The sequence below is a fragment of the Fistularia commersonii genome, chromosome 1 (assembly GCF_037954325.1).
Source record: "Fistularia commersonii isolate RoL2024-O1a breed Wild chromosome 1, RoL_Fcom_v1.0, whole genome shotgun sequence".
NCBI classification, from domain to species: domain Eukaryota; kingdom Metazoa; phylum Chordata; class Actinopteri; order Syngnathiformes; family Fistulariidae; genus Fistularia; species Fistularia commersonii.
The window spans coordinates 17,838,499-17,863,077 of record NC_141284.1 but is presented as its reverse complement, the minus strand read 5'-3'; the positions used below and the strand labels follow the sequence as shown (position 1 = coordinate 17,863,077).

Here is a 24,579-nt window from a genome sequence, read left to right as displayed (position 1 = left end):
TCTGTCCTGGTGAAGAAGAGGCTGAGCCAAAAGGCGAAGCTCTCACTTTACCGGTCAATCTACGTTCCTACCCTCACCTGTGGTCACGAGCTGTGAGTCTTGACCAAATGAACAAGGTTACAGATCCAAGAAAATGAGTTTTTCTCATTAGGGTGTCCAGGCTCTCCTGTAGAGATAGAGCCTCTCTGCTTCGACTGCTGCCCCCAAGCCCCGATTTTGGATAAGAAGTAGAAGATGGACAAATGGATGGTTCTGAAAAAAAATTTTTCAAGGTATCAAGTTTATCCTTACTCCACTTTTATGCAAATTCTACTAGAATAAACAAATATTTATTGTAATTGTTTCATTTTTTTTCATATTTTCAAAACTTTTCTAAACAAGAAACAAGCAGGAGAAAGTTAAAACAGCACATAGAAGGAGAGAGAAAAAAATGAAAGACGAAAAATCCAGGATCCAGGATCTTACATGATTTATTACACAGTTATTAATGATGTTTGTATACATTAACTCTTGATTTGCGCTGAACAAAAACAAAAAGACACAAAATGGATGCTTTTTACATAATTCAAGTTTAAGCTGAAGTGAAATCCACTCATTTCCTGACAACACTTCTCAAATTTTGGTTAAAAAAAACTTTCAATTCATTAAATAAATAAATAAATAACATGATAATGATTTCAAATATAATCTAGGCAAATTACATGAGATTTTTAACAGGATTTAAAAAAATATAAATCAATGAAATAAGCAATATTATTTATTTCAATATTATGTTCTTGATTTTAAAATCCTCCTCACCTGGAGATTTTGCTTTCCCTGCCTTTCATTTTCATTTTTCCAGAACTCTTTCTGAACCGGAGTTCCCTGAGCTTCTGCTTCTTCTCGTCTGAAGAAACAAACAAACTTCTGATCCTGATTTTTTTTTTTTTTTTCTGACGCCTCTTGTCTTTTCACCTTTGCAAATTAAACTACCAAATGAACCAAATGAATAATTAGAAAATAAAAAAATACTTGCATTCTTAAACCTCCTACAAACACTAGTGTTTCTCCAGTGATAAACAATCTGGTGCAAAATATATATATTTCTGTACAAACACTTGGCTTAGTCTTTCTGGAGCGAAGCTACATGGTAATAACACATGTCAAATAAAAAGATCAAACCGAGTTCGGATGAAATTAATTTGACTTTTGGAAAAGTAAAATCCATCTTTCAGTGTTGCAGAAACCAATTATTGCTTTAAAATGTTTTGCTCCTGAACGATTCAAGCTTGGCGAATCTTTATTGGACGGTTTGGACTCTTCCTGAATGCACACACACATACACACACACGCACGCACGCACACACAAGCACACGAACGCACACACCTCCCGCCCCTTCCACCATCCAAGCTTAATTCTTGAGGAAATAATGCATTACTGACACAGAAACACTCGGCAGCAGATCATTCAATCCATCCAATAATTGATCTTCTCTTTCCCAAAAAGGTCATCAAGATGATCGGGAATTCAAGGTCATTGACTTGTCATAACAAGTCTTACGCACGCAAACACACTGCACAACAGTACTTACTTTAGAAGACCATTAGCTTGTGGGAACAGTAAAATAACTGTTTCCCATAAGATAATTCCTTGCTGGGCACAATATGATCAGGTTTTTGGGGAATAAGCTTGTTTTATCTTGTCCACAGGACACCGGGACCTTATTGCTCAGGAACAGGACACCAGAAACAGGAGGGACAACAGGTTTCCCCTAAAACCTGTTAATTAACTCCAGCCAATCAGGAGGGGCTGACTGCAGTCAAGAAGCAGGTGATAGGACTCGGACAACGGGAAGCAGACAATGAGAAGCAGGTGACGGGGGGTAGGTAACAGGAAGAAGACGACAGGAAGCAGGTGATGAGAAGAAGGAGATAGGAAGTCGGCCATGGGAATTAGACAACAGGAAGTAGAAGACGGGAAGCCAATGACTGGCAGACGGTGATCGGAAGCAGGTAACAAGAAGGAGACAACGGGAAGTACGCGACAGGAAGCAGGTGGCGAAAATGAGACGACAGGTGATGGAAGCAGGCGACAGGAATACAGCTACAGGAAGTGAAGAACAGGAAGTGAATGACAGGAAGTGGTGACAGGAGCCAGGTGACAGGAAAGAGACATCTGATTGCCTCCTCAACTGAGAAACTAACTGCTCCTCGGAGCTGCCAGTTTTATCCTGCCCCCCCCCGCTTCCTGCCCCAGGTGCTTTTTTAAGTCCCAGACTCTGACGGGCCTCCTGTCTGTTGGCAGGAAGTACGGCTGCCAGGTTTCTTATCAGGGCATTATTAGAAAATAACCCTAATGAGTAAAAGCGGGTGTTGAGTGAAAGCTTTGAACTGGCTCCATGTAAACCGTGAACGTCCGGGCAACAGAATTAGCAGCAAATGTTTACACCACAAGCGTTCTTTCAATCTATCAGTTTAAAGTTGCATAAAAAATTACATCTTTGGCTCCATGGCATTTTTTTTCTCATTCAGTGATCTGTCGAATTTGAACAATTTAAGCAATTCTACCTTTGGGATCCGCCATGTTTTTAGGTCGGACAATTAAAGTGAAGATTGTACCTGAGCTTTTTTACAATTTAAGTTTTGGGAAGGAGCTAAAGCCTTGCATTCTAGCATCACAAATGTTTCAGAGGCTGCTCCTGACTAATGTTAAAGTGCGTATTATCTTCAATTGGTTTACATTTGATCTCGTAATTTGCAGGTAGGGTCAGGATCTCAAGCTTAACATACATTTCAAGAGATTGTACAAACTTCAGCTTCGTTCTTTAGATTTTAATCAAGGTTTTCAATTGAACCAATCAGGTAAACTGTGAGGTGAGTCAAACGCAGGTTATGTTTTGGACTTTTCTACTGTATTTTTCATTTGTGCCTAGAAACTAGGCTTCATACTGGCCTCTTTACTGATGTAAGTGTATTTATGGTTCAATCAATGTATGAAAAGACTGTGTTTACCTCCCTCCCACCAATCTGCTCCAGGCCCCCCCTGCTATAAACAGGGATGGAATACCTGCACCCGCAGGCTCCAGGAGGGAAATGAAGGAGGTAAACGGCGCTTTTAAATGTTACCATGTTCCCTGGCAAGACACGGACAGGCAGATGGAATGACTCCCTCTGCTGACAGATCTGCAGTGAAACTCTGTCTGGAGATGAATCAGCAGCAGGGCCAACAGGACGACCAGTACGACCCATAGAAGAACAATCAGTACGATGGACCACCGGCAGGACCAATAGCAGAACCATCAGTAGGACCAACACTAGCACCAACGACAGAACATCCAGGAGGACCTCCTAGTCTGATCACCAGTGAGACCCTGTAATCCAATCAGAACTAGTGGGACCACTGGTGAGTCCTCAACCCTGGTCAGAATACGTCTGAGGAATACAAATCCTCCACATCAGCTTGTAGCAGGTGTTTGACTCCTGGTTGTTTGTTTTTTTAAAGTTTGGGTTAGAATCAGTGTTTTTCAAATATGAGAAGATGCAACTTTGATTATTAAGCATGAAGAGGCCCACGAAAAAATAAAATACATAAAAAAGGGCGTTACTGAACTGAAAGTAAATTACAGTCACTCTTAAGTGCTCGCAGTTTCTTCAAGAAGGTGCTAATCTGCTAATCCCACAAATATCTAGTGGAATGATGAGCCTAGAAATCACTATCAGTATACTTTTAATTTCTAGAAATATGAAGTGACTGCTGACTTAGTTTGGACAGTTTCAATACGTCGTCTCTGGGTTTTATTTGTCAAACAATCTGTTTAGCTAACAGTGCCCTTGCAAAAAAAAAAATATTTTCAGAATTAGTTATTATTATTCAAATAACAAAATAAAGCCTTTGATTTCAAGGCCAGTACAAATTATATGGAAACTGGAATGACGGCAATGGCATTAACCTCGCTGTGCAAAGCCCGGAAGGAAAAAAACTTAATTATTGTCCGAGATGCTTCATGTCAAACTAAAACAAGCTGCTCTTCATTTCAAAATAAATACAATGATCTTTTTTTCTTTACAAACATCACTTTGGACCAGTTCCTGCTTGACCAAATCTTAAGTCAGGAGAACCATCATGTTATAATGCTCCCAGCGTCATGTGACCAGCAGTTCTTTGCTTTTCGCCAATTTACTGTCACGTGACTGAATTGCCGGCAGACTCACATCCCATTGGCGTCCCCGATCTGTCCAGGCAACAACATCCGAGAACTGTACAAAAACGTCTTGACACTCAATATACCTTTCTCTTTTTACAAGTCCTCCATGTGTGTTTGTGCGTGTGTGAGTGCTTGCTGGCAGCAAAAAGTTGAGTTAGCTGTTACGTGTGGCAGCCTGTTCCTTCTCAGCTTTCTCCTTGGCCTTCTCCTTCTCCATCAGTTTCTCCTCCTTCTGCAGCATCACCATGATGTCAGTCACCTGAGAGGTGGAGATGTCGATGTCCTCCTTGTCGATGAGCTCCACCACCTGAAGGTGGTAGCGCGGTTACAACACATACCCGAGAAAAGACAATAAGCAGCGAGAAAAAAAAAAAAATTGTACAAGTTTCGCCTTTGATGCATTCAAATCAACAAACCCCTCAAAGAGAAAACTTGGGAGAAATTCAGCTAAAATACGATTATTTCAAAAATAATTTTTCTGGACACAGTGCAGGTGAGGCTAAAACCACCTTGTGTAGTCTATGACCAATCTGAAATCAACTTCATTAATCCCTCTGTCCAATTTACCGAGGCAGCCACTTCCATCGACCAAGATGAACCATTCCTCACGGAGGTGTGTATCCGTTTAACTGTGGAATGACCTTCAAACCCTCAGTGCTCATCCTTACGATCCCCCCCACCGTGATTGCCGCACCCTTCCCGTTACACGAACCTTGATGACGTCGTCGATGTCAATCTTGCCGTCTTTGTTGTCGTCTAGGGCCTCGGCGATGCTCTGAAGCTTGTGCTCTGGAATGTTTTGGATCTGCCGCATGACGCCGATGAGCTCGTCGATGCTGATCAGGTTCTCCCTGAAGGTGTAGAACAGACTGTATACAGGGAACGGTTACCAGGTTTGACTGCTTGTAAAATGGGTGGAGGATTTAACATCAGCACCGGCGGAATTGTTTGAATCTCCGCCCACAGCAGGTCAACGGCAAATCAGATTAGCTCAGCCATGCTGCCGACTTGAAACCTCAAATCTCACTGATCGGTTGTTAAAGTTCTTTTTTTCCCATGCTCGTTGCCAAATACGAACAGGACGAAGAAATTAGTCGGCTGTTAAGTCGTTAGGTGTTCCCGGGTTATCACGGAAACCGTGCCGACACACACATTGAAACTCACGCATTAGTCCCAGAGCGATGGGAGAAGCTGAGATTAAGGGTAGATCCCGACTGAGGCCGCAGCTGATACAAAGAAGATGGCAGTACACCGACTGACATTCTTCGGACGTTAAGTCCACAAAGTGTCTTGGATCATCAAAGTCCAAAGTCAACATTTCCATGTTTTATTGATATTAAAGGATGTATGGAAATGATGTCCCAGAGACGTTCCATTTCGGTTAGTTGAACAACTATGAAACAGTCAACCACAGATGTGCTGACTTTTATCAATAGATATTAACGTTGGGACATCAGTATCTGCCTTGAAGCTAACACAACAAACCAATCGTTGCTTTGACTGGGTGGGATATGATGGGTGATTGACAGATCTGAGGAATACACCAGCATCAGTCGGGATCTAGTTCAGTGGAATGAAGAGGGCAGCGATGAGCTGAGAGGCTGAAGAGTAAAATGTACGTGCCGATGATGAAGACTCACTTGCCAGAGCAGGCAAGCAGCTTCTTACCTGGTTGTGTCGCGAAATTTTGTAAAGAATAATCTGTAAAGATTTAATATTAATTAAAAAAATCCAAATATCCAATAAGCTAAGACCGTGCAAAAATTGTTTGGTTTTTGGAAGGGGAAACCTTTCGTGTCCCCGTTTATCTCCACCACCATTTTACAATGACAGCAATGAGGATGAGGAAGATGATAGCAATGAGGATGAGGGTGGAAACATTTTACAACAGCAATGAAGGGCAATGAGTGAACATTTCAACTAAATTCCACTAAACTGTGAAACTAGTTGTAATGGACATGCATGCATTTTGATATTTAAGGTAAATAAAACATGTTTTGTGTAATAATAACGATATGAAATTATGTATTTCATATTCACATTTTTTTTGCACCAGCTGCTCTGCTTTCTGTTGTTTCAAACTCTTTCTTTATACATTTTTAGGTTTTTGTGTTTTTCTAAAAATCTTTGTGAAAGTGTGGGTGGAAAACTGCCTTGTAGTCAATAAGTATCCTCCTGCTGCTCAATGTAAAATATGTCTTCAGTATCAGAAAGAATCAGGAAGAGACCTCCAGTGACACGTGGATTTCTTACCCGACAGGTGGCGTGGTTCCGCTGTCCAGCTGCCCATCCAGGATGACTTTGTCCTTCTCCAGCTCCAGGATGATCTTGTCAATGCGGCCGATCATCCGGTTGACTCTCTTGGACAGACGGCGGCTTGCCTTGGACTCCTCCAGGGCCTTCTCCTGCCCTGTCCTGGACAGCTCCTTCTTGATTTCCTCCAGGTCCTTGGGTGAAGACAACGACAGCACTGGCGTGAGCGTTGGTGTGTGTTAAACGAACTAACAAACAAACTAACTAACTAACTAACACACACACACACAAATAAAAGAAACAAAATGGCCCAATCATGCAAGTCCTCTGTAACAAGAGGTGCACATTATATTAAAACTATTGAGATCAATACATTTGCAATCGAGATTATACCATTCAAATTGTTATAGAGATAATTTACCAAAAAAGAAAACAAAAACAAGCAAATGATATTCTTGAATGGCATGAAGAATTTATATAAATAAAAAATGAAAACAGGCTGAGTCTCAAAGATATTAAATTTATATCATCATTAAATGTATGTATATAATATTCCTGTTTTTATTATTTTATTTTTCCATCACAAGGGAATGTCTGCTTTATGATTTTTTTTTATTTTGTGAGTGAATTTTAAAGTTCGCCCCAGTGACCAGGTCAAAGGTCGGAACTGAAACCGAAATCATGTTTTAAGGCTCACCTCATTGTATTCCTGCACATCATCCTTGAGCTCCTCCAGCTCCTCCTTCTCCAGCGTCAGCAGCCTCCTCTGCTCCTTCAGCTTGGAGCAGGCGTCGCTCAACATGTCAATTTCCTCCTTGGTGATCTCCTCACCCTTGAAGAAAGAACAGTCCCTTTTAGATCCGTTTGTGATAAGGGAGCTCACATTTTTAGGAGGCTTCATATGTTAAAAAAATAAGTAAAAGCAACCCCATACAGGACAGGAAAGAGGTAAAATCAGGACACTCGCTTTAACACAGAAGGAAGGGACCATTTGATTCTAGGACCTGTGCCGGGTTCTCTCGGCACCGCTTTATTCATCAGGACCCCTCTGGTTGGGGTGGATGAGAGAAATTAAAAAAGAATGGAATTGAAAATTAAAAAGACTAGAACAAGCGTGAATGAAAATAAACTGCTTACGAAATGCAAAAGGCAGAGGGTAACGATGGGAAAGGAATAACAGAAACAAGAACAAAAAACAATTAACAATTAAGAAAAAGTGCTCTCATCTTATTGAAAAGGGTCTGAAGCCCATCAGGAGGGTTGTGACTTAAGCGGTGCAGCATGAACCCGGCTTCAGGACACACCATGGAACACCAAGGGGAAGTCACCTGGATTGGGAGGGTGTTACTGACACACTGGAAGGACCATTGAGGGACAGAGTCTGGTCCACATGGATAAATGTGGGCAAACAGTGCTTATTTAAAACTCAAGATTTGGCCAATAACATGTCCGTCCGTACGGAAATTGTTCAATTTTACACCTTTGAGTGTGTTTTCGGCTTAAGGAGACCCAGAGGACGACAGTGGAGCAGCACTGCAGCATCTTGCAAGTTCTCCCCCATCAGACCCGTTTGTTTGGGTTCGGACAGCGAAGTGAAAGTAAAAGGTCGAAACATTTGCCAGGGCCGACTCAGCAACTACTGAACCCTCATGGAAGTCCTGCGGTTGACAGGGGGGAGGAGGGGGCGGGTGTGTCATTAAACCTAACCTGGAAACGCAGGAATGTCTGCCACTGGTCGTACTGTGGAAGAGGAGGGTAACCAAGAACAGAACAGTAGAATGACTGTAACAGCGGCTTCTTGGGACACAAAATTTGACGTGAGGGAGGAAAAAATCTCAAGTATTTGGTTGAGAAAAGCCAAAGTTCAGGGAAAAAATTAGATAAGTGTAAAACTACATAGAGAGTTTATATGTTTATATTTATCATTCTTTTGTAAGACTCAATCTGGACAGGGGAACCAAGACATCCAGTTGTCTTCAGGAGTGGACGCTTCAGGCATTTACCTTGATGCCATCAATGACAGGAGCTGTGTCTCTCAGCACCTCCAAGCGCACAGTCGCTGCTGCCGCCTGTCTATCTGCATGCCGGGCTCTCTCTGTGTCCAACTCCAGCTCACCCCCCTGCAAAGGACAGAGAGGGCCATGTGGATTGGACCAGACAAAAAATACTTTGAACATAAAGCCTTTCAGTACTGTCCATGTCCGGATCCGTCGTCCTGCTGAAAAACTGGGCGAGAGGTGGGGTTTAACCTTAACGGGACTCCTGTAAATAGATCAATAGCAGGACCCCATACGCTCAATCTAGTGATCTAACATTTCTTCTCACAAGGAAGCTAAGCTAAGCTAAGCCTGCACAGAAATCATCTTTCTTTCTCTACAGTCAGGAGGTTACGTCTCCATTTTGAGGAGGGGAGGAGTTACCCTTGCTGCCTTCTCTGCCGCATCAGCAAGCCTCTCCATCTCCCGTTCCTTGTTGTCCTGGCGTATGGCTGCCTCCTCCTGCAGCGTTGTCTCCACTTTGGTCTTGTTGTCCACCTTGGAGAGCTCCATCTCTGCTACGATCATCTGGGCCTCCTTAGTCTGCACAGACAGAGTTATAGAGAGAGGCAGTGGGTCCATGGGGCAGAGAAGGAGGGCAGAGGCACCACAACCGCCTTCTAACTACATTTCATAACACCTGATGACGTAACAGGTGCGCGCTGCCAACGTACCACCATCTCAGGGAGGGTCTGCAAGGTGGTCTTTAGCTGGTCGGCGGGGGACAGGGTGTCGGGGAGGTACATGGCCCGTGACAGCAGCAACAGAGATGTGGGGATCTGCTGGTTCAAATGGAGCTCTAGCCACTAATAGCATGCAAATACACACACATACACACACGCACAGGGAAAAGTCAACCATCTCGACTGTTAACATGATCATTTCATTTTTTTTCTCCAGAATAACAACATTTATGTGTAAAATTGTGATCTATGATTAAACACAAGAATAATCCAAAGCAATATGAGGGAACAAACTTGTAATCTGTCGTTCATCAATTCATTATTTCTGCTTTCCAGCTACCATCATCATGGTTACCTGGCTGAGCTGTTCTCTCAGTCTCTCCTCGGTGACACCGAGGGACCTCATCCCTCTGACGCGGCACGCTGCCTGGACCTCATTCACATTCAGGCTCTCCACTCCCTCCTCAGCGATCAGCTGGATCAAACACAGCAGGTCAAACAGAGCAGGTAGGCAGAGAGAGGGGGGCGCTGTGAACTAAAAAAGCTTCCCACCTTGTCATCGGCCCGAATGGCCCGAAGCTTCATGATGAGCTGGAAGCGCAGGAAGTTGTTGGTGCCGATGGACTGGAGCTCCAGTAGGCGGCACAGTGCCACCAGCTGGGGCCGCGTCAGATTGTCCAGCGTCAGCTCATCCTCAAACAACTTGGAGAACCGGATGATCTGCTCGTTGCTTGGACGTTCCCCAGAGTTACGAATCTAGGGGGGGGGGGGCAATTAGAGCCATCTCAGATCTCTTGTCTCAAGAGGATACATTGGATAGAGGGCTAAGAAGCTACGTGAAGCATCTGATCATCCCCTCCACTCAAATTAAACGGCAGAAACACTCAAGCTTAATAAAGAAAAGCTCATCTTCACTAAGCTGTCTGGACATTTATGGAGGTGGCCACCAGAGGGCAGCAGGCCTAAGGAACCAACCTTCTGGAAGAAGGTGGAGAACTCCTCTGTAACGTTTCCCTGTGCCACCTTGTTACGCAAAGCGATCTCCTCGATGGTGTCCTGCAAGAACTTGGCCATTTCCAGTTTCACCCTCAGCTCCTTTTTCAACCTCTCCTCCTGGAAAGCAACACAGATTTTCACGATGCCGACACAGATGAGATGTGTCGCAATTAATGGTGAAATGATACAAATCAGATCCCGGCCTTGGTATAGCTGTTTTACAATCACATGCTTGGTTTAAAGAAAAGAAAAACAATCACAGCGATGACATGCTACTAACATGTATCTTTTTGATCTGCCATTCAAACCTTATCCCACGGTAATTACAAAGGACAGGTGCACAGAGGGGGACGAGTGTCAAAGATGTGACCGACGCCTTTCCCTGAAATGACTCTTTCATGTTAATTCTCAAAGTGCTTGGAACCATTTTCTTGGGTTTTGTCTGCTTGCACTTTTTTCCCGTCTCAGAATCAAACACCAGACGTGCAACATCCCTGTGAGTCATTTCAAACTTAACTGAGAATACGGGGTTCAGGTTGAATTTTCTGACTTGATGTTCTCAATTACCTTCTTGGACTGTGTCTCGAAAGTGGATGGCAGCATGTTCGGGAAGAGTTTCAGGGCGACCGGCAGCAGGAACTCCATGAAGGGGACGATGATGAACACCAGGAATGGAAGGAGCCTGAACACGTCTGCACATGTCCGGAGGAACTGAGGAGACATTTGTAAACGAAAAAAGGGGGATAAGATATACTTTACTGTTCCCCCCATGTGAATTTTTTAAAATGTCAATCAAAAGTACTTGAGTGCAAAGAAAGGCACCATCAAATAAAATGCATAATCATTATTATTCATTATTTCATTTGTATTGTAAGAGGGACTGCTTTCTCATGTTACTGCAGTTTGAGCCTATCTCCACCAGAAGGCAGCAGCAAGACACCGAGCCCCCAGAACCCACGTTAATGTTCACCTCCCACTTCCTTTGTCCCTCGGTACGAGCCCCCAGCTCAGTCCCCCTAATAACAGTTCCAGCGGTCAGCACTTTCACCCCTCACGGCAAAGGATTACCATGGTAACAGAAGCACGCAAACTCATCGGTGTTTTATGTGAGTAGGGCGAACGTTCTGCTCCCCTCTGAAGGCTCAGGCTCCGTCCTCTTAAGCTCCCCGTGCAAGCCTGAGGATGGGACTAAGATCCGGGGGTCTCTGTCCCTGTGGGTGTCCAGACACAGATGACCGAATGGCCCGGGGTGGTGCAATACCCGGGGGAGAGGACTAAACACAGTCCCTCCCCCAGCTTTCCCACCTGTATACTGGCAGGCCAGCAGAGTGAAGGCGTTAAGGCCAGCGAGGGTGAAAAGGCCTTTGTGAGGCAAGTCATTGACATGGATATTATCTTTATCAAAGGATGGGGGAGGAGGAGGGGAAGGTCTGACAGGTTTTTAAAAAAAAACTTAAACCAAGGCGGAGTGTTGTTAGTAAATATGTAAGGGGAGATTAAGAAGGGGAAGGTGAGGTGAATGGGGTGCTGTGGGATCAGGAGAAGCAGGCTTTAAGAAATGAGTAATTATTCCCTTGTTTATACAAACATGTAGTGAATACTGTGACTGTAACTACACAGTAATACAGAGTTCACCATACAATGCCTTCAAACTTTCTGGCAGCTTCCCAGGTATTTTTTTTTGTGTTGTTTTTTTTTCTTTTTCTAAAATTTAAAATACTTTATTTACAAATCCAGGTGAAATAACAGTTTTTACTGTGTGATTCCATGTGGAAAGTATAAATAATATTTTAATCCTTTCATTATGACAGGGTTTGTTTTGTGCCACGAAACAATTCAGTTCGCCATGAAAACCCACAATGTTTACCATGGATCTTGAGGCAAAATCTTTATACAGAATTCTCAGATCCAGAATAATTGAATATGAAGATTGTCTCCTTCTCTTTGGGTTGCCTACATTTGTGGGAGAGGATTACCTCCTAAACTCTGCTATAATATTCAAATATCAAAGAAAATTGACTGACAAATATGTGAGACAAAGATAAAAAACTACCTCTCTACTACTTTTTTCCAATGGCATTAAGAACAAATTAACCTATTTTGAGGTAGGTTTAAGAGTTTCAGAATTGATCAAAAATGTTTTGATCAGTGAATCCCTTGTTTTTTAAAAAAAAAAAGGTTGAGAAGGCGTCTGACTGAAGGGCTGATGGTTTCCACCACTGTCAGACATTACATTTTATATTAAACTACAGTCATTGGCAGATGCTTTTATCCAAAGCGGCTTACAAGAAGTGCAATCCAGTCACCGAAGATCCGAAGTACCAGTAGTCAGAAGTCGAAAGTGACAATTCAACCAAATAGTAATCTCAGAACCATATACATACATTCAGTTTTTCGTTATTTTATTTATTTATTTATTTTTTTGCGGGGGGGGGGGGGGGGGGGTTTGGGGCTAAGAGCAATTAGTAGGGTAGTGCTTGGTGAAGAGGTATGTTTTCAGCAGACACTCAGGGGTCTATCCACAACCCTATGCTATTTATATTACGCCATCCCTGCTCACTTGTTTGGGTAGCTGGAGGGATTTCACCAGGTGTCCCGTTTGGTTTTGTTGCTCGTGTGGCCTATCACTAAAGTTTCCATGTTCCTAGGAGATGAGACTGCCTGATTTGATACAGACTGATTTGTGCGTGTGTTTTGTTTTTGGCCCAGCGAGTCGATTGGGATTTGAATCATCCTTATTATGTTTCCAGACAGGAGCTGCAGAAGCCAAGGCGACTGGAACAGCCGCTCAATACTTCACACTTCCGAGAGCAGCTTTCACAGCCGGCCAACAAATCACGTCCATGGTGCCGAGGACCAGCAAGTTCAGACAGTGTGCCCTGAGACGACCTGCTCACCTTCTGCACTGCTGAATCAGATTATTGCCTCTTTTCAATTCAGTTGCTGAATCGATAAAGTGTCTCAGATCTTTTATTGGTATTTATTGGTATTTCATCTAATCAGTTTCCAAATTCAAAACTAAATCTCCTAAATGTTAAATTACATTATACGGACTTCATGGCAACTGCAATTATGCAATATTGAATATTTATTCGTTTATTATTTGTAGCTTTGTTACTTTGATGATCAAGATGTTATTTAGCTGGGGCGAAGGCTGATATTGTATGACGGACATTCTGATTTAACGGTTTCCTCCATAGAGCCACTACCTCTGTATGATTTGCTGGATTTGGGGTTTTAATTGACATCTATTTTGCCAAATAAATATCTTAACCTGGGAAACTTAAAGACTTCATGATTGTGGCTTCCAGATCTCTGTGGACGTCATATTGGGCTTTATAGAGACAAATCCGAAAATCTATGAAGTGATTCACTTTAAGTGCTTTTTTTCCGCCTAAATCTGGAAAAACTCATCTGCAACCCAGGACACATAGATGATCCAAACACCTTAATGAGATTGTTTATCTCTTATTTCACGGCGGAGCCTTTCACGGGGCTGGTGATCTAAATGTGAACCTCCTGTCAGGTTATGGGATGACTCCGCTCATCAAAGCGGAGATGCAGGGCAGCTTCCTAAAGGGCTATAATCAAGGTGCACTACCTTCTGAGCACCTGGTGAGTAAACACCCAGCGTGCATCCATTTGCTGTAATTGATCCCATTAGGTTTAAGAAGCTGTGGATTAAACATTAAAGAACACTATGTCTGGGCAGTAAGACTTAAATACAGGCTTGGTTGGCCCTAATCTTTTAACTCATGCTGGCTGAAACCCTTGACACCTAATCAGACAGGTAAATGAATGGTCCTAAGAAAATGTTGGGATTTAAGAGTTAACCAACAAATGAAAAAAATGGTGTTCGCCATGGGGGAAAATATTTTCCTCAAACTGCAGAATTTAATCAAACGTGTATTTAATGTACTCAAACTACTTGCCAAACAGTCGAAAAAGCGGTAACAGCTTTTCTGACATTTATTTCAGCAGGAGAGGGGGCAAAAAGTGGTGTCTTCTCTGTTACATAATGTCAAATCCACGCCTGCAAATATCAACAATCTGACTTCCACGCCAGCACCCGTCTGACCTTGTCAAGGGATCTAAATTCAAGGTACATTCGGGATTTATTTGACATAACTCCCAGACTGCTCAGTTTCAGCAGCCACCATTGTAAGTACTCGGAGACCCTCAAAGCAGACGCATTGAGGCATCCCTGCTACTGCAAAGGCAGGAGTCTAAATGACAGGAAATCTGTGCTGAGCTGACACATAAGTATCAATGAAGGTTTATTCAGCTCCAGCATGCCAGTTTAGAAGATTTCTCGAGCTCTGCTCCCTTGGTAGGACTTGTGAACGCAGCATTGTCATCAGCGTACAGAGTGAGCTTTTCCATTTGTTGACTTAGATGAAGATGAAGTCTATGATGATGACGACCAAATGATTAATGATTCCCCATTTCATCCCCTTGTTTTGATTAAAATCATGGAATAACTCTGGAGCTATGATTCTGACTTGAACAGGCAGTGTAGAGAGTGGTGCAGAGTGCAATGTACACCTTGTATTTTAAATCCTAAGCACATAGGGTTTCTGGTGACCTTGCATAACCCTTGTTCTTTTTACTGGAAGAGGATGACCCATGGCTTCATCTCTTAAAAGTCAAATCAGTGCAGGATAGAAACTACCCTTAAATCTGGGTTTCATCCATTCTCACCACGTTGGTGTCAAGCAAGCTACCCCAAAAGTGGGTCGACTCCTCTGCATCATCGCCACCTTCACAACACCCAGCGGGGGCAATTAAGGTCACCACAGACATATGAACCAACAGTACACATTATTGGCAGAATGTGATGGAAACCAGGTTTAAAAAAAGGTTGCAGCTACAACAATGAGTGGGAAGCTGTTTAGAACAGGGTCATGCCACTGGAAGGCAGTTCTCTGAGGGTCGTCTTGCCAAATTCACCACAGTAAGTTTTCCAACTTGCATGGAAACCTTGGGTCTCAAAGGAGATTAGTTTGGCAAAAAATAAAGTGGTCATCTACAGATGCACTCAATCTGAAGACAACAGCAGGATAATAAACTAGTCTTTACTGGAGAGTAGCCAATCATACACGCTAGCCCACCATAGTAAGCTAGCACATTTTTTTCATAAAGACTGAAAAACTACCAAAAACATTACAAACTCCATTCCGCCTTGGAAAATATATCCCGCAGTACCCCACATCTGAGCATCTGGTTGCCCTCCAAGCGATTTATATGGTGTTGTTACCATTTACCTCAGACCACCACGATTAAATTTTATGGGAGAAACACTTTGACAAGGAAAAAGTATCTGTCCTTTAGAGGTGAAAGTAAAACCAATTCCTGCATTAGATCAGGTTACAGGACAAACTGTTTGAAAAAGATGGGTTCGTAACAACAGACGGTATAGATGGGAGGTCCACTGGGAGTCATTTGAAGGTGCATAAAGGAAAAAAATCTGTTTTTTTGAGGGCCGTACCTGTCTCCTCTCCCGTCGAGACAAGGACTGGCCATTCAACACCCTCCACAGCATCCGCCCCGTGATGGTGGTGTCCACCCATAGCAGCCTGAAGCCGTGGTAGTAGTGCTTTATCTCTTCTATGACTCGCTGTCGAAGCGTCCGTCTGACCGGCTCAGCGTCCAGAGTCGGGCTGTATACCGGCCCACCCTCCTCCAGCTTCTTTTTCTTGTCCTTCAGTGAACGCAGAGATTTCTCAACCTTGGAGTCATCCAACCTTCTCCTGGAGGTGTGTATCCACCTCACACCGGGCACATCCTGTCGCCACGCCCTGGCCCACTTGGTCCCCGTTGTGATTATAGGCTGCAATGAAGGGCAGACGCCTAAAGCCACAGCGCAGTAGAGCCGCTGCGAGTCCAGGTCCTGGAAGGGGTCCGTGTGCCCATCTAATCGTAGCAGGGAGGGGCCGAGTGAGGAGATCTGTGCTGAGCTGCCGAGCCTGAGCCCGTCATGTCTATAGAGGCAGAACACATAGAACAAATAAATTTTGGATGACCGATAAAACTTGATGATTTTGTTTTTTATTTTTGTTTGGACTCCACTGCAGTACATTAAGAACTTTGGATCTGATTACATTCTTTCCAAATTTGAAGGAACAACCCAACCTTGAGAGGGAAATAAACCAGCTTTACAGTATTAAAACATAGAGTCCCCATATCTTCAGTGGCATGCAACTAGTACTAGGTGAAAGTATGCAGTGGATCTGCAAAGATCAGGCTGTTTACTCCCATCCACCACATATTGCAGGATGAGAGTAAAAGGCACATCCTTTATTGTACCACATGGGAGTAACAAGTAAAAAAAAAAGTAGTAATAAAAAAATTGATCACTTGAAATGGTCACTGTGACACTTCACATCATCATGTTTGTATTTGACTGAAACTTTAGCCGAATGTTTTATAGACTTACTTTTGACTGCAGAGTCTAAATGCTGTGCAGGTGAAACATGTACCATCTTGTAGTTTCACTGAAAGGAAGAGACAGAAGAAAGCTTTACATTAATATAAGAGCAGGCACAAGTTATTGCTATCTGACGAGTATATTCCCGTTGCTTTTGGATTTCAAGGCGGGATGGGTTAGATATTCATTTATATCTCGTCTTTTCTGCATAGTTATGAAATTTTCTCGTCTTTCAGGTTAAACCCTGATGTAAAGGTGCCAAGCTGGAGGGCAACAAGTAGCCCACATCTGCTCTATGGCTCTCACTGGAGACACAACCAGAGTCCAACCCCCTCTCAAGGAATGGTTTTGGAGACCAAGCTATACATCAACTATATCTAGCCAGAACCTTTTAGCCTCACACAGCAGTTCGGGTTCCTTCCCCACCAGATAGGTGGCGTTCCAAGTCCCTATAGCTGTCTTCAAACAGCCAAGGATCAGACCATCAATATCCCCACCTTCTATCACTTCCCAACTCAGGCTGCACCCAAAACCCCTGAGCTCCTCCGACTGCTGATGAGCCCACAGGAAGGGGGACCCATGTTGTCTTTTCAAGCTGTGGCGATGGGTGCAGGCCCCACAAGCAAGTGGTCACCATCAAGCCCAATCTACAGGACAGCGTCCAGGTAAGAGAAAACTAAGTCAACAATTGTTATTCTTCATAAGGGATCTTCTGAGTCGCACTTTGTCTGGTCCCTCAACTAGGACCTGTTAGCCTTGGGTGACCCTACCAGGGACAGAGAGCCAATGGCAACTGACCTCAGAGAATCATTGGGGCATGCAAAACCCTCCACCAAGATTAAAAGAAAAAAAATGGTTCCTGGCACCACATCAGTGAAGAATGTACAGGGACTAGTTCAGGACTTCAAGAGTCCATGGAGTCACGCAGTAACCTACAGTGGAAGGTACAGGGCAGCACACACATCTATTCAATTATACAGCACTGATACAATCCTTAAGTATAAAGCAACAAATCCTTCATGTTTTTTTTTCGTTTAACCTTTTGTAAACATTCTTTTATTTTGAACAACTGAAAATTTATAAAATTAAAAATTAAAGTAATTGTTTGGACGAGACCAGCCCTGGAGGAACAGTAGTTGAAACGTTGGATGTCTTCACAAAGAATTAAAGAATTGTCAAAAAAAAAAAAAAAAACGGCTGACCACTTCTTCAAAATATTGTCAAAAACACAAAGGATGTCTTTGTTTGTCCTTATGAGGATGTTTGGTAGATTTATAATGTATTATTATACATGAATAGAGAACTCTGTCCATAACTTATCTATATGTTTAGCTCTTTTTGCTATTACATGAACTCACATGTTTTGTCTTACACAGTATTACATAATATTTCTAGCTTTATCTTTGCACAGCCACATCCGGGAGGGCTGAATATTCACCCTGTGAGGCCCACATAAGGGAGGGCTCCATTACCACTGAGGCTCTGTTTGTGTGTGTGTGTGTGTGTGTGTGTGTGTGTGTGTGTGTGTGTGTGTGTGTGTGTGTGTGTGTGTGTGTGTGTGTTGAATATGCAGAGAGAAAGAGGGAGGACTGGTGAGTCACTCCCCACCAATGGCATGCGGACAAATGGCTCAGCCCCACCCCTTTTGCTCGGCCCCCCGCCCCAACTGACTGGAGTGAATCTAGTAAGACCCGCCTGAACATGGCTGAGAGTTTACTGGAAAACAGCCACCTTTATGACTGGGTGGCCAACGACCACAGAAGGAAAAGTCTGGAAGCCATGCAGGTCACCGCTCCATCAACTGTATGATGGCGTTACACAAGCAGGCAGTGGTATGCAGTGGTCTGGTGATGCTCAGGGCAGACCTTAATTGTATGCCCCAAAGACTTAAGTATAAGGCCTAATATACTGAGAGATATTATGAAAAAATTTAGAAAGTATAAACACAGATGTAACATGAAATAAACGCTTTTCTAGATTTTAATAGAAATCAGTTCTTTTTCCTGCATGATGCCTCCTGTCACAAAACACCTGAACTACTTCATTTTTTACATCAACTGAATTCTTTTTAAATGCTTATTAAAGCCAGCTTGAGCAGTGACATAGAAGACCTCAGATATATTTTTATTAATTTCACTTTGGAAAATTACCTTTCACAGATGCACAGTTATTGTTATAAAGCAAACAGCATCAGAAACGATCCCATGATAATATCTGAGTAAATATCACCAAAAAAACTATAAAAAAAACATAGTTGCACCCATTCTAGAGGTTGAGCTTCACTAACCTGAATAGGTAAACTAACTAATGCAGATGAACAAAAAGCTGAAGAGAAGAATTATGACGAGGAAACACAGAAACACAGGAACAACAGCCACATACATCATGTGCTTGCATGTGGGGGAATTGGGAGATGTTCCATTTTCCGTAGGCAGAAAGGGTACACCATGTTAAAGAAATAAATGGCTAACAACTGCCTCTGCAGTTTGATTAACCTCCAAAAACGTATCTTATCACCACTGAAATTTTTAAATTACGAGCACATTTCCTACTCTGAAATGCCATCAATGGATGTCCAGGGCCAACATATTGATGCCCCCCACCCCCGCCCCCCAATGCAGACCCCCTCTGGTTTCACTTCAAAGTTTGAAATAGTAATCAATCACTGAACAGTATTTTAAGCACACAGCATGATGACTGTTTGATTTGTCACCAACTACATTCATTCATTTCCAGACCAGAACAGGGTGGAATGGAGTTTAGGATAAAACTGGGCCTGGGTAACAGAGTGTGTTTCAGCATGCAGTACTGATAGTAATAATTTGTAGATTATCAGCAAAATAAGTAGTTTCAATTTGCAGTGGTTTGTTGCTATTTCTTCATAATTCTTGTAACTTCACTGCAAGTAGTTTGTTTCTGGTTAGTATTCATGTGTCTTCCTTCTAATTTGGTAGTTAATTTTCTTGCTAATCATGTTAATTCCTGCAAACTATGCTATTTGCTTCTTGCTATCTTGTAATATCCTGAACAGTTTGTCATTAATTCCATGCCAATATTTATGACATTTCATGCTTATTTTGGAGTTAACTCCCCGCTCATTTTATAGTTATTATTATGTTAATATCCAAGCCATTTATTGATAAACTTGTGGTGAATTTCTTAATATTTTGAGGGGATTTCTGTCCTGTTTTCAGATGACTTCCTGCAGCAGGCCTGTAACCTTAATCTTGTCAAGTTCTCTTATTCTAAAATCTTCTGTAAATAAGGCTAAACATTTCAAATGTCAACTCTGACACTGCATATAGCCGTGGATCATATTAATGACGGGGCAGCAGTGTCTGGTGATAGATTAGGCTGTGAGTCATCTATCATGTCACTAGTTCTTTGCCACCACAACACATTGCCAATAAACTTTACTATTCTTCAATGGTTAGTTGGAATAACTTGATAAGTTAATAATTACCAACACTTTCTCATCCCTTTCTGGTCCCACTGTTTCAGTCATCTGATAACATGTCTGCAAAGTCTGCATTATGAAGCACTGACCTACTATACAGGAACTTCTATTTAATTTAGTATATGTCAAGGTTACATCATTTAAAAGAATTAATCAATATAAACATCCATGTTTTAGTTGCCGGCTCAGTCTGACCTTGGCTTCCTGGCAGTCAACACTTGACCCTGAGGTGACCCTGTAGCTGTGCAACAGCCAAGCACTAACTGCTAGCTCACGCTACTTCCTCATGCACGCAGCGAGTGACACTGAGGGCAAACACACACCTCAGGCCAGTTCAGAGAGTGGTTCCCCCGCTATCAGGTGAAATGAGGACAGAGAACAGGTTTCACCACCAAAACAACCTGTACTTTCAATTCTGAGATTCGTGCCTAACTGATTTCAATCTCCTGGGCCACAGCTTTTTTTAATTAGTTGCATTATGGTCTCAAACTATATGTGAATTATATATTCCATTCACAAGAGACACTACATAATCAAACCATGATCCTGTTCTCCAGATTGTTGTTTTTCTTCTGTTGCTTTGCAAAAAAAAAAAAAAAAAAAAAAAAAAAAAACAACAACAACGTATAAATGAAAACATACATCTCCATTAGGGAGAGTGAAGAATGACTTGTGGTAACGCTTGTAACAACCAGGCAACCAACTAAAACAGGTTCTGTGGAGTGTCTGACATGTTTTAATGTTCTGAGCGAAGCAGAAGAAGAGCAAGACTGTTCTTGCGGGGGCATCTTTCTTTCCATTTTCCTCCAGGCTGCCAGACATTAGCCCAGCCTCTGTTAAAGGAGACGCTAGGGGCAGGTAAACAAATAAAAAAGCTCAGGAAGTGAAAGTCCAGTATTAGCATTCTTATTTTGTGACTTAATGTGGAGATTAACGCTTCAATAATCAATAAAAAATATGAGTTCAAGTTACAAGGAAGAAAATAACCCCTCCCATGATCTGGGCTTCCCTCCCCTTAAACAAATTGTTGCTTAAAGTCTTAGCATGTTAGGACATCGATCCAGAGCTCGGAGACTAGAAACTAAAACGTCTGATATCGGATTTTATAATATTCTTATATTTCAAAGCCAGAATCTAGTTAACTGATCATGACAGAGGCACCAGAAATGAGAGGAAGATGAGGCCTAATGGAATTTAGTTAGAAATGTAAATCCGTTTGACCGTTCATACACACACTAGCACACTTCTATATACACGTGCCATCATGTTTTCTTTACCAGGGAAACTTTTCTATTGCCACATCTAAATGACAGTTGGGAGGCACTGCAATCTGCACAACTCAATGTTGGTGGCGTGTGCTTGTGTGTGTCTATGTGCGTGTGTGTATGTATGTGTGTGTGTGTGAGTGTGAGTGTGAGTGTGAGTGTGAGTGTGTGTGCACGCGTTCGCGCCCTGGTTAATATCCAGAACCCTGTGAACCAAGGAGAGTGGTTTTGTCTGGGATCCCCCTCTCCCCTTAACCAAGTGACTGATTGCAATAACGGAGTAGCCATAGCGATGAGAATAAAACAAGAGATTATTTAAAAAGAAGTGGTGTGCATGTTTTTCTACTGAAATGTGTTTTTCTCAGTGCCTGTCGCACTTTTAAGCCCGTTGACCTTTTATGGGGGATGTAGTCTTTGCTCTTTTTATGTTCCATTTTACTAAGTTGGGTCACGCGTTCACTAATTCAGTGTCAGTATCAGCACATTTTTGTTTTTGTTTTTTTAATCCCATATCAATCAGACTACAATGCAAATACACAACCACAGAAATATAAACTCCAAACCATAATTGGGAAAATGATTGTGATCTTTAAGAAGGTCTGGACTACAGATTGAGACCATTGACTCATTTAGTAAAGCTAAATAAATCAGATGCGACATCATGTGGTCATTTTCCATGAGATTCACGTATCAGTTGAAATCGACATGCAAATGACAAACAGCTGAGGGAAAGGTTGCGGGACTCAGAGAAGGGTAAAGTCAAGTGGACTTCAAGGAAGGATGACCTTTCCTTGTGAAAATCCAGTGGTTTGTCTGATTCTCTGGGCCCCTGACCAGAAATACCAACCCCCCGATGATCCAGACAGACAAATTGGCCTCATGATCCTCATCTATTTATAAGTACAGCTTCAATGCATCGTTGGCACCGCAGCTTATGTGAGCTAGAAAAGTCCTGCATGTTGGGCCCACCTGCCCGGCGGCGTGACACAGCGGATAGTCAGCCTCTTTCAGACATGCTGGCTCGATCATTTTTGAAATCCAGTCTCAGGTCCACACTCTTTTTAGATGGTGACTGTTGCCATGGTTACTCAACACGTCACCAAAAGGCAATCGACAGTCATCCCGGGCAAGACACACGTTTGCTTGGTTTTTGGATAATATTACCAAAAAAAAACATGAAACTCCAGTGGTGAGTCAGCTACTTGCTTTGATCTATAAAAATATTTGCTTGTGTGTATATTTGCCTGCTCTGCTTGCACTTCACAGTTCCTTAATTGTTTCCATTATATAATCCTGTTTCAAAGGCTCTAAGTGACAGCTATCAAGACATCACTCTGGCCAAAGGGTGTGTGAAATATCTGACCCCTACCGTCCACACCGTTACATAATGGCGAGCCCTCCACTCATGCCTCTCACACGTGGGAATGGTTGAGTTTTGACCTTGGGGCAATCAGTCAGACGGGAATTAGAGTAATAAAAAATATGTTTAACGAAGGTCACATGATGAACTTATGTCGTTGAACAATCGCGTGTAGCCGGCCATTTTTGTGCCGATACCGACAGATGTTTGGAAGTAAAAAACAAACTCCCAACAGACAGACACAAGAAGTCACAGTGTTTGGATGCTTATATTTGGGTTTTTGATGAATTCTATGTTTGGGTTAGCTAAAAACTTCTAAACAATCCAATTTCAATGCCGGCTGGTCAGCAGAATCTAATCAAACAGTCAACATCAGACGTCCTCATAGTGATATCATTAATACCCACATGTAAACAATGGGAGCATGTAAACATGTCCAGTTGGGAGCATATATCTTTGACTGGGTCAATATTAACCTCTCAGGTTCCCGAAAACATCCGAGAGTATCAATCTTAGCAGCACTGATATATCAAAAGCAATAGATCGATATTTGCTCCAACAACCGGGTAACTCACATATCTGTCTGTGCTTCTTTTTTTCAATCTCCCTATCCCACCTTGGAAAAACCAAGTGTTTTTGACATAAATCGTTTATCCCTTCCAACATGCTCACTCCCAATGATGAGTGTTGTTTTCATTATATATGGAATTTAAGCCATTTTAATTTGAAAACCGACATGGATATGAGATTTATGACTTTGTGTCAGGTGAAGATTTCCCTGGAAGGCCCAGGGACCCTCCCTGTAAGAGATGGCGTATCATTGCGACAAGCTGATGATTTTATTTTTGTATCCCCTCCTCCTCATCACCATCAGGCTCATAAAATACACCCCAGAGCAGTTTGTGTTTCCACCTGGCTGTGGCTGAAAGGAAGCCAGAAGAATCCTTTCATTTAATGCAAATGCTGTCTGACTTTCTTAACCTTGTAACTGGTAACATATTTTCAAAAGCTGTATTGACTAGCGGGATGCTAACCAATCTGTAAGAAATCCTCCATATTTTCTCACACACACACAATGCATAAGATGTGAAGGGGGGAAAAGTCCCGAAGCAGTCCGATTCGCGTAAATATATCTCAACGTAGCATGAATACATGAATATTGTATCTTCAGGGGGGGGGGGAAAGGGGAAAATACTGATTAAAAATAAAAAAGCTGGCTGCCATGGCAACGTGCACCTCCATACACGCCGCAGTGTCCTGAAATGACCCGAATCCGAAATGTTTTTGCTCGCTACAACAGTAGGCGGCGGCGTATCTCACCGCAACGCAGCGTTTTCATTCGTAATTATTATTTAATATGAAGAAATAATGATAATATATCTATAAATAATTACTAATAATAACAGTATTCCTAGAGTGTGATGACTCGATGAGATTTCCATATCACCCCACCTCCCTCCCTCCATTATCGCGGATGTCGGACTCTAACAGGCCAATGGTTAACTGTGATAAACTGGACGGAAATTGTTTAGTTAAAACTTGTTTAGCTTAGAAAACAAAGTTCTTACCGTTTCCTTTTCGGAAGTCGTTCTTCAGTGACCGAGACGTCTTCACTAAAGGTGCACGAGATCTCGTAAACAAGATTAGCGCCATGAGGAGGCTCTTCTGTCCGACGCGGCGAAGTTACCTTAAACTACACTCCAAGGGTCTCGAACGCTGGCTACCGGTGTGTTTTTTGTGTGTTTTTATTTTTAATTTAAGATAGCGACTGTTCTTTCGAATGATGTCGGTGAAACACAAAAACGACGCGACCGCCCTTTCTCTCTCTTTGTTTAACAAAACTCGACGCATATGTGGCTGCACTTCGGAAAATGTAGCCCCATGTCATGCCCTTCCAGTCGGATGACAGAAAGCCGGG

General features: G+C 42.5%; 1 protein-coding gene across 7 annotated transcripts; it reads right to left on the bottom strand.

Annotated features, from left to right (window-relative positions):
• Positions 1–456: 456 nt before the first annotated feature.
• On the bottom strand, positions 457–24,579 carry letm1 (leucine zipper-EF-hand containing transmembrane protein 1). 7 transcript variants are annotated; one of them, XM_086152205.1, is made up of 16 exons: positions 24,230–24,579; positions 16,589–16,646; positions 15,641–16,133; positions 10,720–10,863; positions 10,132–10,269; positions 9,709–9,912; positions 9,512–9,631; positions 9,148–9,279; positions 8,858–9,016; positions 8,441–8,557; positions 8,145–8,177; positions 7,135–7,269; positions 6,438–6,631; positions 5,853–5,885; positions 4,897–5,053; positions 457–4,491 (listed from the first exon to the last, which is right to left on the bottom strand). In XM_086152205.1, the coding sequence occupies exons 1-16, from the start codon at positions 24,312–24,314 to the stop codon at positions 4,339–4,341; spliced, it is 2,355 nt and encodes a 784-aa protein (XP_086008331.1). In that variant the 5' UTR covers positions 24,315–24,579; the 3' UTR covers positions 457–4,338. The 7 variants fall into 7 exon arrangements, with proteins under 7 accessions (XP_086008331.1, XP_086008341.1, XP_086008356.1 ...); XM_086152215.1 differs by having other exon boundaries at positions 4,897–5,035; XM_086152230.1 differs by lacking the exon at positions 5,853–5,885.